General features: G+C 51.9%; 1 protein-coding gene across 1 annotated transcript in view; it reads left to right on the top strand.

The window, feature by feature from the left end:
* EGFR (epidermal growth factor receptor) overlaps positions 1 to 16777 on the top strand; it is a 201269-nt gene that overhangs the window by 175205 nt on the left and 9287 nt on the right. Inside the window, exons 20-22 of the mRNA XM_047694188.1 lie at positions 4398 to 4583; positions 13898 to 14053; positions 14973 to 15048. Coding sequence (XP_047550144.1) covers positions 4398 to 4583; positions 13898 to 14053; positions 14973 to 15048 — 418 coding nt within the window. The remainder of the gene's footprint in view (positions 1 to 4397; positions 4584 to 13897; positions 14054 to 14972; positions 15049 to 16777) is intronic.

The following is a 16777-nucleotide window of genomic DNA, read 5'->3' on the forward strand; positions in this document are numbered from 1 at the left end:
CTGCCTCACCTATACTGTTAAACAGAAAATATTTTTTTGCCAAATTTGCTTCCTTAATTCATTCTTCTTTATTCAAGACTTTCTAAGAAATCTCACAGAACAACGCTGAGGTGTGGGTTTCAGCAATATTTGCGACGCAGAGTAAGGGTCGCTTTTGAGGACAATGGCTCTGCTCTGGGAGGGAAGTAGTTTTCACTGCAAAGGACCTCCCAGACCCCTAAAACTGGGGGAGACCTCTTTTGTAAGGTACGGGGGGGGGGATAAACACTGAGAAGTCTAAAAAGGGAGTCCCTCTTTTCCTCTTGTTTCGTCTCTCTCCGGCTCTCTTCTGTCTCCAATTTTTGGAGAAGTTTTGTTTGTTTTGTTTTGTTTTGGGGTCCCCACCCCCAGTATTCCTGGGATGTAACGGGCACACAGCACAGTATAAGCTGAATTAATACAGCAGGATGGCTTGACTTACATGGGGGTGACTGGGGTACACATCGCTGGCATCCCTCGCTGCCTGTAAATCCAGTAAAAAGAAAAAGCAAAGGAAGAAAAGAAGTGTCTCCCTGCTGTGAGAACTCTTACGATCTCCTCTCTTGAATTTCTCATATACTTGACCGCAGTGAGAACTGCTTCTTCTCTCCCTCCATTATTTTATTCCCACCTTCTATTCTGGTTTCTGCTCAACTCTTGTCTTCTCTCCTATCAAACATCACAGCTGTTGCAGTTCCTGGGTGACAGGCTGGACGGCTTGTCATTTGCTTTTCCTGAAGCTCAGTGTGCCCAGAACTCAGCAGTCCCATCAGTGCAGCGTGATGCCTGGACCATGGGGAGCCCCTGAAGGAAAGGAAGGGCAGGGAGAGTCTGCTACATTTAGGAAGCAAAAGCCAGTGAGTCCAAGGCCAGTTTCTTTTTTCTTTTCTTTTTTTTTTTTTATTTAAATGCAATTAGCCCACATAGATGTAGTGTTCAGGAATTCATCCGTTGTGTATAACACCCAGTGCCCAGCACGTCACGTCCAAGGCCGGTTTCAGCAGTGAGCCAAGGAGCAGGTGAATTCTGAGACCGGACAGCCCATCAGGCTGCATGCTTCCATTGAAATGCTCACACTCACTTGTAAATGGTTCTGCTCCCCAAATACTTGATACTCTGATTCCTGTGCTGGGATCAGGCCCCGAGGTCCGGCATGCCCATGTGGCAGCCTCTAGTTTAAGCCACGGCCTGAGGTTTAGCTAATTGGTACAATTTCAAGAATGTAGGGATCCTTTCTCTTCATTCCAAAGGCTAATCATATGCCTCTCCTGAAGGAGTGGAAAATCTAGAGGAGTCCTTTCCCCCCATCCTCAACCTAAAGTAGTTCACAGAGGAGGGAGACCAGCAAGAAGGCAGGCACCAAAGATCATCTTGGCAACGGGGACAAAGTCATAGACTTTCAAGGTCACGGAGCCTCCGAGCCATGTGACTGAGACATCAGCCTTGGGGTCTCTGAACAGGGGCGCCTGGCCAGAGCGCCCGGGTCAGAGATTGTTGTAGAATACCAAGCATTCTTGCTACGGGCCACAGTACACCTTTGAGATTCCAAGATAAACAGCTAAGAACAAAGCTAGCTTTAACTTCTGCAGCGCACCAAACAGGACATACGACGGAACAGCGTCTCCATTGTCCTTGGGGGTGGGGCGGAAGTGATGACCTCGTTCTGCGGCTCTATCAGATTTTAAGAGGATGGGGATCTGGCCAAGCTCCAGGCTCTGTGTGGCCCAACACCCACGCCCGATGCTCTATTCCCCGATGCCCAGGTCCAGGTCAGCTCCTCACAGCCCCGCAACAGATGGGCTGCTCAAACTTGCTCTGGTTTGCAGATTTTTCTCTCCTCCAAAATGAATACAATATGTGTCCAAATCCCAACCAGATCTTGAGAAAATAGGAGCGGCCAGAGGATTTCTTTGGTGTTATGGTTGTACGGTTTCCCAGACTTGGGGGAGAGACGTGATTTGTGCTTTTCTGGCAATCACATGGCCTATTAATTTTTCCATAGACTTTCCAGTTTAAATTTAGGGCAGGCAGTGGAAAAAGAATGGAAACGTTTGTGTATGTGCTGTGTGTTAGGGAGGTCCCGAGCTCTCTGGTAGCCCATTCAGCGGAGCACTGAGCAGGGCACCACGGGAGGCCACAGGACCCGTGGGGTGACGAGGGGCTTGCAGAGGGTGTCGCCCTTGTGGGGAGACCCACATGCGGCCCCAGATCTGACACAGTGTGTCTCCAGTTAGCCATTCACATCTCTGGGCCTCATTTCCCTTGTCAGGGCCTCAGAAGAAATGCACGTATGGGGCTTTCCAGTTCCTACTTTTTATCAACAGCCCTGATGTTTGCAGGTCTTTCAGAATCACAAGTCTGCTCTCTGATTTTGTGATATGATGTTTACAGTACAGAAGAAGAAAGGCCAGCCCAACTTGCAAGGAGAGGGCCGAACGACTCAGGAAACTTCCAGACAGCGAACGTTAAAAGCTACGGGAATTTTTGTTGTTGTTAATGGAAGTGTGTCGTCTCTGACTGGCTTTAAATTTCTGGCTTTGTGTGACCGCAGTGTAGTCCAGACCTAACATTTTGGAGGCCGTTCTGTGCCTAAGTGTTCGGTACCTCTGCAAAGACAAAAGAGGAAAGACGTGGGGCCGAGGTAGTCACTTGACTTGCCCAGGCAGCAGGAACATGTAGGGGATACTGAGGCAGTAAATAGTTGTGTTTGCCAGCAAAAGAGCGTGCCAAAAAGCACTGAGCAAATGCTGGGAGCTGAGAATGCAGTCCTTCCCCCAAGGAGCTCAGTGGGGAGGGAGGACATTTTACGAAATCACAGAAGTATTTAAGTGGAGATTATGGCGAGAGCTCCAAACCCCTCAGAACCCCATGGAGGTTTTGTTCAAACGGAGGGCTGGGCTCCACCTCCTTGCCTCTCACACCGTAGGCCTGGGTGGGGCCCAAAAATTTGCATCTTGAGCAAGTTCCAGGCCAAGGAAAAAGGACAAGATGCCAGGAGAGGTTAAGACTGGGGAATCAGGAAGGCCCCTTGGAGGAGGAGGTGGAGGAGAAGGAGGAGTCATCAGACGAGGAAAGCAGAGGTGGAAGGGCATTCCAGGCAAAGGCCCTCTTATGGGCGAGGGCCTGAAGGAGGTTTGAGAGAGCTGAGAACTAGGAGGGGCGGGAAGGGGGCGTTTCTGGAGGAGGGTCAGCTGTGCTAGGCATGGGGCTGCCCAGGAACTGTGAGGCCAGAGGAGGGCTTAAGGCAAGAAACAAGGTGTGGTCTGGCTTGTGTTAGGAATCCGTGTCTGTGCCTCCACCCCTAGCCCCACTCTGTCTTCTCGGTCACCTCAGTGCTCTCATCCCAGCCACGCCGCATCCCCAAGTCCACACCCCACCCACGGCAGTCTGGAAATACAAAAAGGAACCTCAGAGCTCCCTCTTGCTGGCCATGTGGTCCCTTTCACAGCTCAATTCAAGGTCACCGCCTTTTGTGTTTGAAAGGGAGAATTTATGGGAGGAAAGCAAGGGTTCCCTAATTCTCGGTCTGATGGAAGAGAGGAGGGCCCTTGCTGCGTGCACACTTGCTCTTCCTCTGCCCAAGAATAGGAGGAAGGTTCACATAAAGCCCACAGGCATGGGTCTGGGTCCACAAAGGCTCCTCCTTTGGCAGCCAGTCAAATGAGGGGGGCGCTTCGCAGAGCAGCGTGGTTTCCCATCTCGAGACTGAGGCAGAGGGCAACACAGACCACCTCTGTCCAGAAATGAATCCTGAGCTGCCGGCAGAGCCTGGGACTCCGGTTAAGGGCTGCCCTCCGTCCAGTTCAAACCCTGAAACAGGCCCCCTGGAGGGGCGTCTCCAGCCCTGGTGGGAAGCGAAGTCTGGCTCCAATGACCCCCGCCGGCCGGGAGCTTTCCTGCGCCCTACCTCTGTGTGTGTATTTCAGTCCAGTGGGAAAGTCGAGCCTTAGGGACCCGAACGTGGATGTGTGCAGGTGCTGACAACATCTTAAACTGCAGCAGATTTATTTAGCCTTGGGACAGGGCCTTGCCAACACAGGCACCAGCAGCGCTCACACCCAGAGACATCAGGTCCCGTTTTCATTCAATATTGTGCCGCTAGGGCACGCAGCCTGGGTCTCTCTGTCCAGGCGAGTCCTTGCATCGCGCTCAGAGGGTGTGCTGTGCCACATAATGACAGTCCCGGCGTAAATGTCCATTGCACTGAATGTTTCATGGGACACCCTGTCCTCCCCCGGTACACATTCTAGAACTCAAAATCATGCCTGCGCTTTGCTTTTTTTTAAATGTTTTTAAACCTGGAAAGGGGTCTGCCTTCCTCTCCCTTTAGCCACGGTGCGGAGCCCTTCTAACGCTCTCCTCTCCTCTCCTCCCCGCAGGAAGCCTATGTGATGGCCAGCGTGGACAATCCTCATGTCTGCCGCCTCCTGGGCATCTGCCTCACCTCCACGGTCCAGCTGATCACTCAGCTCATGCCCTTTGGCTGCCTCCTGGACTACGTCCGCGAGCACAAGGACAACATCGGCTCCCAGTACCTGCTCAACTGGTGTGTGCAGATTGCAAAGGTAAGTCAAGGGGGGCTCTACCCAGAGCAGTGTGCACAGAGCAGGCGCCCAGCTCTGAGAGTAGAGCAGAAATTCCCACTAACAGTAGGTGCAGCAGCCTCAGCCGGTTGCCCCCCGCTCCCCCACCACCCCCATTCCCCTGGGATGCTATGCTCGTTAGTGAGAGCCGTGAAGAAAAGCAGCAGTGGGGGGAATCAAGACATCCCAAAAATCAGCAGGTTCTCCATCCTGGGATAACTCAATCCTGGGTATGTGTGTGTGTCAGTGTGTACCCACACACACCAAGGGCATTTTGTTTGGGACCCAGTCAAATGAATTGTGTTTTGCATCCAATCAGGTCCTGTCCCGCTGCATGGGGGAAATCTAATTATTCAGCTCCATTTACACACCGTTCGCTTTATTAGGTGCTTGGTGTGGTGTGAGGCTAGTGTTACTTCCCGGGTGTTCTTTGTGTTGAATGTTAGGGTGATTCGTAGTAGGGGCAGCTGTGGCTTCTGCCCCATCAGGACTTGCTGTCAAGGCAAGTGAGGAGACTGGGGCTGGGCTGGGCAGCCCCAGAAGACAGGGGGCTGTGCAGGCAGGGCAGGTGCTGGGTGCGAGATCTGCTGTGCAGGTTGGAGGAGCACTAGCAGGGGAACAGATGTGTCTGCTTTGCTGGGATTCCTCCCATGCCTCTCCCTGTCCCTATTAACAGCCTCGTACTAGAGTGAGGGACGGCTGAGAACGAGCCTGCGGACCAGGGACCCCACCTGCGTACTAAGGACACGTGCTGGGTACTTAGCCATTCCCATGGCCTCCCAAGGAGTTCTTACTTTAATCTCCAACTTCTCCCTCTTGATCCCAGAGCTGCACCTGTTACTTGCAACCCAAATGCTACATTCTCACTTTCTCTCGCACTCTTACCCAGTCGAACGCAGGGGACTTGTGGGCGGGCCCCTTTCTGAGCGTGTCTGTCATTGCCCCTTGGTTAGTTCCACCGTGGAGCAGGGTGTGGAGGGGTGTGCCAAGGCTCCGGAGTCAGAAAGCCCGACTTCCACCAGGCCTTGTCTGGGCCCTGACTGCCCGTCCCTCCCCTGGTCGTAGCGATAGTCAGTTTATTCCGGCGCCGTCTGGTGTTGATTTCTCCGCTGTAGCCCCTGGAGGCTCCTGGCACCTCCTCCGACCACCGCCAGTCCCCTGTGTTCTCGTCCTTCTCGAAGCCATCACCAGGTCACAGGGTCAAGGACGTTTTTGTCGGTAGTAGACAGGGGTCCTGGAAGAGGGTGTGTGCTTCTGGTGCTGTGACTTCATGAGAAATGTTCATTATTTCTGTGTGTGACTGGATTAGGCTCCTAAGGCTGCCACGAATTACCACAGATTCGTGGTCGCTGACCACAACAGAGAGGTATCCACTCACGCTTCTGGAGGCCAGTCCAAAGTCAAGGTGAGGCTGGGCCTGCCCCCTCTGAAGGCTCGGCTCCAGGTCCTCCCCGGATCACGGTCCCTCCCATCAGTACCTAGGTCTTCACACAGCTGTTCCCTGTGTCTGAGTCTAAATCGAGTTTTCCTTTCTCTTAAAAGACACCAGTCATCCCTAAGTGCAGGATGCTTTCTTTTTTTTTTTTTTTTTACATATATATGTATATACACACATATATATTTTTAAATATTTTATTTATTTGACAGAGAGAGAGAGAGATCGAGAGCACAAGGAGGCAGAGAGGCAGGCAGGGCGGGGGGGGGAAGCACGCTCCCTGCTGAGCAGAGAGCCCAGCTCAGGCTCAATCCCAGGACCTTGGGATCACAACCTGAGCTGAAGGCAGAGGCTTAACCCACTGAGCCGCCCAGGCATCCTGTAGGGTGCGTCCATCCAGGACCTTTGCCTGATGCCATCTGCAACACCCTGTGTCCAAACAAAGTCACTTTCTGAGGTTTCTGGTCGACCTGGCACTTAGGGCCCTATTCAGTGCAGGACAGTGGCTGATCTGGAGGAGGTGATGGTCAGCCCATGCAGGTTTTACCGAATACAGCATTACTCCTGAGGATCTACTCATACATGGACGCCTGAGCCCAGAAGTCCTTCCTTAGCTTTCTTCCCTGATTATCTCTGGCAAGAAACAGAGAGTATGCCCCCGCCCATGCAGACAATGTTACTTTGCTTTGTTTGCTTTCTTTTTTTTTTTTAAGACTTTGTATTTATTTGAGTGCAAGAGAGAGCAGAGTGAGCAAGAACACAAGTGGGAGGGAGAAGCAAGCGCCCTGCTCAGTCCCTCCCGATGTGGGGACTCGATCCCAGGACCTCAGGATCATGACCCCAGCCAAAGGCTGACACTTAACCGGCTAAGCCACCCAGGCGCCCCCTGCTTTTCTTTTTATCGCAAATTGCTACCTTGGAAGATCTGGCTTATTTACCGGCTCACTTGAGTTTGTGCCCACCTACCCCAGCTGGACGGTGAGCTCCGTAAGAAGGGTGTCCTGGGGCGCCTGGGTGGCTCAGTGGGTTAAAGCCTCTTCCTTTGGCTCAGGTCATGATCCCAGGGTCCTGGGATCGAGCCCCACATCGGGCTGTCTGCTCAGCAGGGAGCCTGCTTCCCCCTCTCTCTCTGCCTGCCTCTCTGCCTATGTGATCTCTCTCTGTCAAATAAATAAATAAAATCTTTTAAAAATAAAGTGGGGGGGGGGGGTGTCCTGGCCTGTCCCTACCCTGGGCCAGGCTTCCAGGGCTCCGCATACCTGCGGCCAGCTTCTGCCTGATTCCAAGGCCCGGTTCCCCAGAGGGTGCCGGGTGAGCTAGCACTTCTTCTCTCATTATGTCATGTCAGTCCACAGCTCCACGAAGGTGACACTAGTTGGGGTACATAGCCTCAGCGAGTTCTGTTCAGCACGGACCTGTGCTTACGATTCCAGAGGACGACAGAGTCCATTCTCACTCCTGGCATTTTCAAAGTGGGATTTATTGACGTATAAATGACCTGCCTTGATTCACAAAGGCATGGACTCTCCTGTGACGTTTTCTAAATGTTGACGGAGAGCCGGCCACTGTTAGGCAAGCTTGTTGCCCTGCCTGATCTGCTAAGAGGACACGTTCTAGCACCTGGGCAAAAGGGAAAGCAAAGCCAAGCGAGTAGGCTAGGAAGGAAGTCTGGATGGGACGGAGAGCAGAAGAGAGCCACGGCCTCTCGTCCAACGTGCTGGAGACAGATTCTGTTCTCTGGCCGCAGGAGCTCGTGGAGACACCCCCTGCTCCCCCGGCAGAAAGATAGTTGCTTCCTAAGCTCCTGGCTCACGGGGCCCTGGGCGGCCCCACGTGCTGGGACTTGGTTACTTCAGAAAGCGTATCCACTCTTTTCTGGCTACAAAACCCAGCCAGTAAGTCCCCAACGATATCAGATGGCGCCATAATGTCATAAAATGTTCTAATCTGGAAGATCCTATCGCCTTATCATCCCGTCGCTTGGAAAACGCTGCTGTTGTGCGAGTTTCTTCCCCTTAGAGCATCCGCCACAGTGAATGTTACTATGAAGCTCTCTGGACGGATTAATCTGACATTTCCCAAACCTCTGGGAAAAAGAGCTTGCTTATCACCTAACCCAGATTAAGATCTCACAGAATTGGGGTTTTTGAGTAATTGCCAGAAGTTGAGGACCCTCGAGAGCAGGCTCTGGAGAGGTCTGGAGACAGACGGCAGTGGGGGGAGAGGCTCCCAAACACGCTGTGCGGCCTCATCCTCCAACCACAACTGTACATACACCAAACTGCATTTAAGTCGATCTACAAGATACAGTTTGAATAGGGCAAACTTAAAAAGTTGGTTCAAAGGATTTGTTTTTTTAAGCATGCGGGATTACTTCGTTTGGTCTAGGTTCATTTGAAAAAGCCTCGGGTGTTTTCATTGGCTGCGCATTTGTCAGAACAGTCAGGACATGGGAGCAGTTAAAAGGGGAGGAGACGGGCTGGGCTGAGCTGTTTATAGGTTATCATGTCCGAGTGGGGGGCAAGAAGGGGATCATTGTCCCCGGATGTAGCCAGAACGGTCCGGGCCGCCTGTCTTCCGTTCTGGGTGCCCTGTCGTGAAACCCATGTCGACACACTGTACTGTGGTCCTGATAGACAAGCAGGGGTGTGAGAGAAGGAGAATCATGCCCGAAAAGGAACTCAAAAAGGGGCTACAGTCCGTCAGTCCAACCAGGCTGTGGCGGCAAGGACACACTCACCTCTGTGCACAACGTCCTGCTCCCATGTGGGCTCTGGCCTTCCCCACTCAGGCTCGCTCCTTCTAGGCTGCAGGTCAGGACTTATCAAGGGGAGGGTCGAGGTGCAGCCCAAGGGAGGGTGCTGATTCAGGAAGGAGGACTCTACTGGAGCTGATTCCCCCGGAAGCACACGGCTCCATAAACTTCAGCCAACAAGGCAGATCAGTGACAGAGCCCAGCAGCATCCTGTTACCAGACATTTCCCTAATTTGGATTATTTTTTTAATTTATTCTTAAATGGTCCACTAAAGATTACAGGTGAACTTAATCAGCCTAAATGATCACTTTGCAGGGTGTCATTAAAAAGCCAGAAGTTATCATTATGTTAAAGTATCAGGGCACCTGGGTGGCTCAGATGGCGAAGCGTCTGCCTCCGGCTCAGGTCTTGATCTCCAGGTCCTGGGATCAAGCCCCATGTCGGGCTCCCAGCTCAGTGGGGAGTCTGCTTCTCCCTCTCCCTCTGTCTTTCCCACTGCCTGTGCTCTCTCTTCCTCTCTCTCTCTCTCAAAAAAAAAAAAAAAGTATCAAAATATCAGCTTTTATAAATATTTCACTTAGTAATTTCTTGGGCATTTATCTGCCAGTGTTAGGAATCAGGTGCTGTAGATAAATAAATAAAACAAAATTTCTTTTCTCCCCAACTTACACACCAGAGAGGGAAACAGATCCATACAGAGCTAGCAGTGCTGTAGGGAATGGGTGGTCGGAGCAGGAGAGCTGGGAGCATGCAGGGCACAGGGCAGGGCTGGGGTGGGCAGGGACCAGCTAGCGGAGCTCAGTCTGTCAGCCGGACCCCAGATGCTGGGAGGATAGCGGGGCGAGGAAGAGGAGGTGGGCAGGCAAGCCAGCAGCCTGTCTCTTAGCCTCCAGAGTTCTGTGCTGGAGACGTGTGTGAGATGCACACACTGGGACGGGACGTTGCCCAGGGGTGAGAACACAGAGGGGCTCCGTGGCTGAGAGATGTTAAGGGCTGCTGCAGAGAGAAACGGGTGCCAGTGCCAAGCCGGGGACGACAAGCCGACACCCCGCGGGGCCCTGCGTGCCTGCATAAGAAGACAGCTTCATCTCACAAGCAAAGGCTTCTCAGGAGTTGATGCAGGATTAGACTCTTCGGGAAACTGTAAGCTATGTAGACTATTACAGTGACCTAATTCAGGCTCACAGCACATGCGTAGAGAAAAGAGGGGGGACTTGGCATCTAGGAGGAAACTGTGATAAACTAGCTCCTACGGAGGACTCTCGCCGGGCACCATCCCATGTTCTGCGTGGCTTAACTTACTTAACTGTTGGATTAGCACGCTTTACATGCAGGGAAACTGAGGCACGGGGCTGTCTAAGTAGCTTGCCAAGGTCTTGAGCTAGTACGTAGCAACATCCGGACTGGACCCCACGCAGCCAGGATCTCAAGTCCATGCTCTCGCACTTGCTGGCATGACTCAGAGCAGAAACCATGAGCCAGTGAGCGTGGCTCTCCCCCGTCCCTGCCACAGTACAATATTGGTGCCATATGACTTTGTCTGGGGTGGGAAATTCTGACCCTTTTCTACCTCTTCTGAGGGCAGGGGCCCAGGGATGGGCGAGACATATTGTTGATGGAACTCAGCCAAAACCATCTGCCAGCCTCTCCACTTCCTGCTGTGTCCCATTTCTGTCCTCACGAAGTCAGCGCTCCCCCAGCTTCTCCCCGTGGCAGTTTATGAAACAGAACAGAGACGGAGCCCATTCCAGCTTCTCCCTCTGGACTCCCCCCAAGAGTTGTGGGATGCTGCAGCCCTCTGGAAAAGTCTGTAAATGTCCAACCCAGCCACCCCCAGTCCTTCCTTCAGTCATAGGTGTCGGTGCCAGAAAAATCTTGAAATCCATGTGAGCCATACCCCCGGGCTTCTCCTTGGTGCTTTGAGGTTCCAGCCAGGCTCTTCACACCCCCTTCTAACCTCCGTATTTCAGAATTCATCCTAGCCGTCCAGTAGTCATTAACACAAATAAATACGTTGATTTCAATTAAAGTGAGGACATCGGAGAGGAATCAGGAAGGAGCTTCCCAAGGGGCCCCACTGAGGCCCCCTGCGGATGCCGCTTCCTGTTTAAATGGGCTCTTATCAGGGCTCTTATCTATGCTGACTCGTTAAAATATAACTGGTTGTGGAGATGGCCTTTTAAACCGCCTCACCTCCGTGGTGTGGAACAGAGACTGATGAATAGAGTTTTATCTGAGTTCAAGTGAGCCTCATTTGGCCGCCTGGGATCTCTGATGTAGACCCCTCTGACTGATTGGCTGGGGGGGCTCCAGAAGGCCTAAAGGGCTCTTTCCCAAGCCCTCCCTGAAGATGGATATTCTCCGGAAATAGCACGATTTAGTAAAGCTGTTCTGGTCCTTTGCAGACCCAAGGGGGGCAGGGGGGCGGGGGCTCAGGTCAGTTTATTAGGTTTGCACAACAACGTGGACTTACTCTGCGGCATGGGGCCAAGGGGCTGGGTGGCTGGGTTTTTTGCTTATTTGGAGTTTCTTTGACATCTCAAGCAGCCTCTGGGCCAGCAGGCAAGTTTCACGTGGAGGCCCCAGCAGGAAATTAGGACCGAGTCCCAGCAGTGGTCTTGGGGACTCAGCGCACTTGGTCTGACAGGCCTCTGGACCCGCTGAGGCGGCTCTTGGGGTGGTCCTGGGGGCAACAGCACTCCAGCCCCAGAGCAGGCTTCTTGGAAGATGGGTTGGAAACACCCACACATCGTCAGTGCTCCAAACTGTCAGCTGCTATTATCACTCATTGATTCTTCCGTTCGTTCATTTTGCAGCAACCTTGGTGAAAAGGTGGCCAGTGTCCAGACTGTGGGGCATTCAAAGAGGCAGAATGAGAAGTTTGAGATGGTAGTGAAAGGAAGCTGGTGGTTCCCTCTGAAGTACCCCCTGTCCACCCTGGGTGGCTTGGAGGAACTCAGAAAACACGTATTTGAAATAAAGCGAGAGGGACAGGGCAAGATTGGACTGGTTGCTGTGTGTCCAGCACTGACATATGATCATTCTGACACGGCCGTGCCACGCCTACACAGATCTAGCCCTGAGGAGGTCTTCGGGAAATGTCTGCAGAAGCAGTGCCAGCGACACTGGGTGAAAGGAACAAGAGAAAACCGGGGCGAGAGAGAGGCGGGAGGAGAGAGAGAGCAAGTGAGCTAATACAGGCGGGAGTGCACATGTTCGTGAACCAGCAAAGAGGCCAAGCCCAATTAACCCTTTCTGAATGGGGCAGAGCACACCATATGTAATAGAGGCCTTGCTTTTTTGTAAGAGCAAGGTCCCAGGAACCAAAGGAGAAAGGAAAGCTGATTGAATGGGGCACCCAGTGACGGCGTCGTGGGGAGAGGGGACACAGAGTAGTAAGTCAGTCCTCTGTTTGGAGGAGTTTTCTCAGCTTCCGCTCCTTCCCTCTCGCTCCCCACATGCCATTCCTAAATAATAATCCCTAATTTAGAAGTGCTGTGCCGGAGAGAACCTGCTGGTTTCCTCCTGAGTAGACGTGAGCCCTGTTAACCTTAATTTGCTGCATCTGAGGACTCTTAGGAGGGGAGCAGTTAAACCCAACAGCATCTTAAACATTCAGAACTTTCTAGATCATACGAGGGAGAAGGGAGACATGGGAATTAATCATCTTTTTCCAAAGAAAGAAAAATGAGAGTCCTCAAAAATGACCCCCAAAGGCTAATTCCTGGTCGCATCTTCCTAAGATCCTAGTTTCCTAGGAGGGTTAGTTCTGCTCCAGAAAGAAAATAATTTTAATTTCACCTCACGAAGAATTTTCACGTACTATCTATTACCAAAGGAAGCAAAGAATTTGCCAGCAAACTGGGGACTCCATCCCTAGTGACAGGTTCTCCCCGCCGTTGCCCTCCCAAGGAGAGTCCACCACAGCTTGGAGAAAGTTAGAGACTAAAGCCGTGTGGGTGAAGCCCGTTCGTTTGCATTTCATGCACTTCAGTAAGCTTTTCTGAGCTGTCTTTGCTGGAGAGCTCTTGAGTGTCAGCCAAAAGGGAGGTTGGAAACGGGGTCCACGCCCCTGGCCGGAGAGAGCGAGCCACATTCGTGAGTAAGTGGCAGAGAATGTGGCACAAACACAAGATACCTGCGGGGCTTACGGTGTCTCCTGCCTGCCAGGCTGGCCCTGCACGGGGCGGGAGCTGCCAAGCTCATGTCAACGGTTGGAGCTTGGTAGGGTCCTAGGGAGCTTGGCTGAACGAGGCAGGACAGAGCAAGGAGTCGTCAAGGCTGGAAGCAACCCCCGCCTGCCAGCCCGAAGAGCTCATGACGGCCGCCAAGAAGACTGTGGGCAAGGACCGGACTTGAGGGGGAATAATTCCGGAAATTCACGTGTCAGGCACTGTGCTAGGCACTTCTCAAATACTCTTTCTCTCAGCTGTGATTCTGATCAGGACAGGGTTAGGGTCAGCGGAGGAAAGTGCCACCTGTCAAAGCAAATTCAACGTCCATGTGATTTCAATTTTAAAAACGAGGAAATAACACTGGAAAAAAAAATGTCATCCATTGGTAGCGAATCACAGCAGGTAGTGTGGGAGAGCATGAGGGGTGCAAGGCTTCCCAGCCTGGGGAGCGGCTTTACCTTCCCTGTTTTCCAGGTCAGCTGCGCGTAGGGAGGCAGGGGCATGGTTGCCAAGTTCCAGACAAGCTCCCAGCCAGGTCTCAGCCCGACAGCAGATCTCCTGCTCCATCACTACCCTCCAATACTTGGTTCATCTGGGTTTAAAACGAGTTACTGGCTGGAGGAAAGTTAGCAAATCAGCAGCTCATGATATCCTCCTTAATTTGTCTTTGCATCTACTCAGTTGGTAGTTACTAGTGTTCGCAAGGCGCAAGGGACTGTGTCCATCAGGCGAAGCACAGAGACGAGGGCAGACACAGCCCCCAGTTCGGAAAGCTCCGAGTCTGGGGGGAACAGGACGTCAGAGCCCTGTGCACAGGCGCCCGCTTTCCACAGAGCAGAACCGTGCCATCCGTGCTGGAACCCCGCTCTGTGCTCCCCGGGGCAGTCTGCTAAGCCATGCGTTCCCTCACTGCATGGCCCCGTGTTGCAGGGCATGAACTACCTAGAGGACCGGCGCTTGGTGCACCGTGACCTGGCAGCTAGAAATGTCCTGGTGAAGACACCACAGCACGTTAAGATCACAGATTTTGGGCTGGCCAAGCTGCTTGGTGCCGAGGAGAAAGAATACCATGCGGAAGGAGGCAAGGTAAGACGTGGCTCGTAGATCGGCAAGCATTCACTCGCCAGCAGACTGACCGATGGAGGGGACGTTCTCAGAACATTCTGGGTGAGGTCACAGCAGCAGCCATGGACACCTGAGTCTAGCCAGGGTCCTCTTCTGGAAGTACAGACCAGAGGGGCTGCTCTAAGAGCAGGATTTGCAGGGAGAGTGAAAATAGATGTTTCTATCACATCCAGAGGCCAAAGCCAATAAACACGAGCTCGGCTCCATCTTTGGGTGACCATTAGCCAAGGTTGGTTCTCCGCGCCCACTCCCTTCAGAAGAGCAGTTGGGAAATATCACAGCTAATTTGGTGGCATGCAGCTACTGAGAACATCTCAGAAATATGGAAAACTCCCCATGCCATTCCTAGAGCTCCGAAGGCTCCCTTGGGAGCCTCCCTAGACTCCCTCCTCCCAGACAGACTTGGAGGTCCTCCAGGGGACTCTCTCCCAGCATGGGGGGAGATGCAAGTGCCCATGCTAAGCCCTCCAATAGCTCTGAATCAGCTGTACCCCTGTTAAGTTTCACTCTGACCTGGATGGCTCCAAGCAGCTGGTCTCTGCAAACACCCATAATCGAGGGGTGGCTGGGACCACCGTGCACCACCAGAAACCCCAGCCCCTGGCATGTTCACCCAGTTCACCAGAACAGCCCACAGACCAAAGGTCCTCAGCGAGGCCTTCATGAAACCACACCTGGGGCTGAACAGAATAGCCCTGTTTTCTACCAGCTTAAAAACATGCTCCTCCTCCTGAGAGGGAGCACTCATCCTGGGGTATCAAGGTGGGGTGCCCTGGCTTTCCCACATTTGTCGCTTGTAATTTGTTTCAACGTGATTTAATTTTTTGCAACAGAGGGAAGCTAATGCTTATCTTATTACTTCCTCTCTCATCATTCCAAGGTGCCTATCAAGTGGATGGCTTTGGAATCCATTTTACACCGAATTTATACCCACCAAAGTGATGTGTGGAGCTACGGTGAGTCAAAATCTTGATGCTAATGAATGCGTACTGAGCAGAAGCCTGCTTGAATTGTTTGTTGATTGGCATTCTATGCTCTGTCATCCAAATACTTTCTTCCAAGACAGGAACTAATAATAGCGTAGTAGTCACTGTCTATTCTACTAAGAAAACATGACAAAGAAAATTGGGTCTAACTAGCGCATTACGTGTCACTGGAGAGATCAGTGAACTTGTCAAGAGCGGGTAACGGAGGGAGAGAGAGCTTGGACTTAGGAAATGTGTAGACCTGCAGCAGCAGACCAAACTTGACCTCTTGTCATGGGTTTGATGAAGTGAACCAAAGGGAGATGACAAATGGGGTTTTCCGGGGAGAAGCATGAGGTTGTGTGATGGACTAACTCAGTGGCCACTGTTTCGTGCAGTGAATGGAAGTCTGTGTGTGTTGGGGAGAAGGGCTTGACAGGAGTGCACTGGGAGATGTGTCTGTGGGGGGGAACATAAGTAAGGGAAATAGTGATTGCTTGCAGTTCTAGGGAAGACATCTCCTCAGGACAGATTCTCTGCTTCACCCTCCAAATCCCACTGTGGCCTTGCCCAGGCCTGTGCCCCTCCTCCCCAACACGCCTTTCCTCTTCTTGCCTCACTGCCTTTGCACAAAGGATGTCTTGAGCCTACAAGGGCCTCACCATTGAAGAAAGTGTCACTAACCCACTGTCACAAGTCCAGCAGTCTGCTGGAAGCCTGCAAAATAGCTCATCTAATGCATATATCTGTGAATTAGCATCTATCCCCACTACTCAAGGATGAGGAGGGGCCACCCCGTCTCCGCAGAAATGGGTGTTTGGGGAGAGTAGTACTGAGGCAGATTTCCAAGAGTTGTTATCACAAAAAAACAAATCATTCAAGACATCATCTACTTAGGTTCTTTTTTTCCTTCATAGCATTATTAACTTCCTGATATTCTAAATGTATTTCAATTTCATGGATCTTTGTCTCTTCTGCTAGGATGCAGGCTTTACAAAGACAGAGATCTTTCTCGCTGAACAGGTGAATTTTTACACGTACCTGTGAGCAGAGCTGCCTGCAACCAACGAACTAGATAAGGACATAAGGCTATTCTGATGCCTTGTTGTTTTAGTCATTTTCACAGTGTGTCTGCTCCCCAAGAGGGACAGGGAAAAATGCTACTTGTCCCGCTCCCAAGTCCCGTCCAGAGGCAACTCCGCTGTCACCTCCTTCCCTCAGGTTCCTGACGGGTCTTCTCTCTCCTCGTTCTGCACACATTTGTCTATTCTCCAGACAACAGACAACAAAATAGTTTTAAACCATAGCAGACTTTTAATTCTCTGCTTAATAGCCTTCTTTGGTTTTCCACATATGTTCCAAACAAAACCCAAGCTCCTGAGCGGCCTGGCTCCTTCGGCCTTTCCAGAATCATGAGGCTGCATTTTCCTCCTTCCCCTCCGTGCGGCAGCCAGCATGGGCCAACCCACCGCCTGTCCGGAGTGGGTCCTCATTTGTTGAGTAAATGAGAACTCTCTTAAATTCTGCGACTTCCTGCCTTTGGATGATTACAAGCAGTGTCAGAAAGTTAGCATCCCTCTAGTGATTGTGTGTTGTTTCATTTCGGTGGAAATCGTGTTTTTGGTGATTATAATCTGCTGTCCCTGGCAGTAAGTGTAATTGTTAAACCACAGACCTGAAGTTCTAGCTTAAGAAAACAAATCTTATTGGGGCACCTGGG

This window comes from Lutra lutra, chromosome 11 (assembly GCF_902655055.1).
Source record: "Lutra lutra chromosome 11, mLutLut1.2, whole genome shotgun sequence".
Taxonomy (NCBI): Eukaryota; Metazoa; Chordata; class Mammalia; order Carnivora; family Mustelidae; genus Lutra; species Lutra lutra.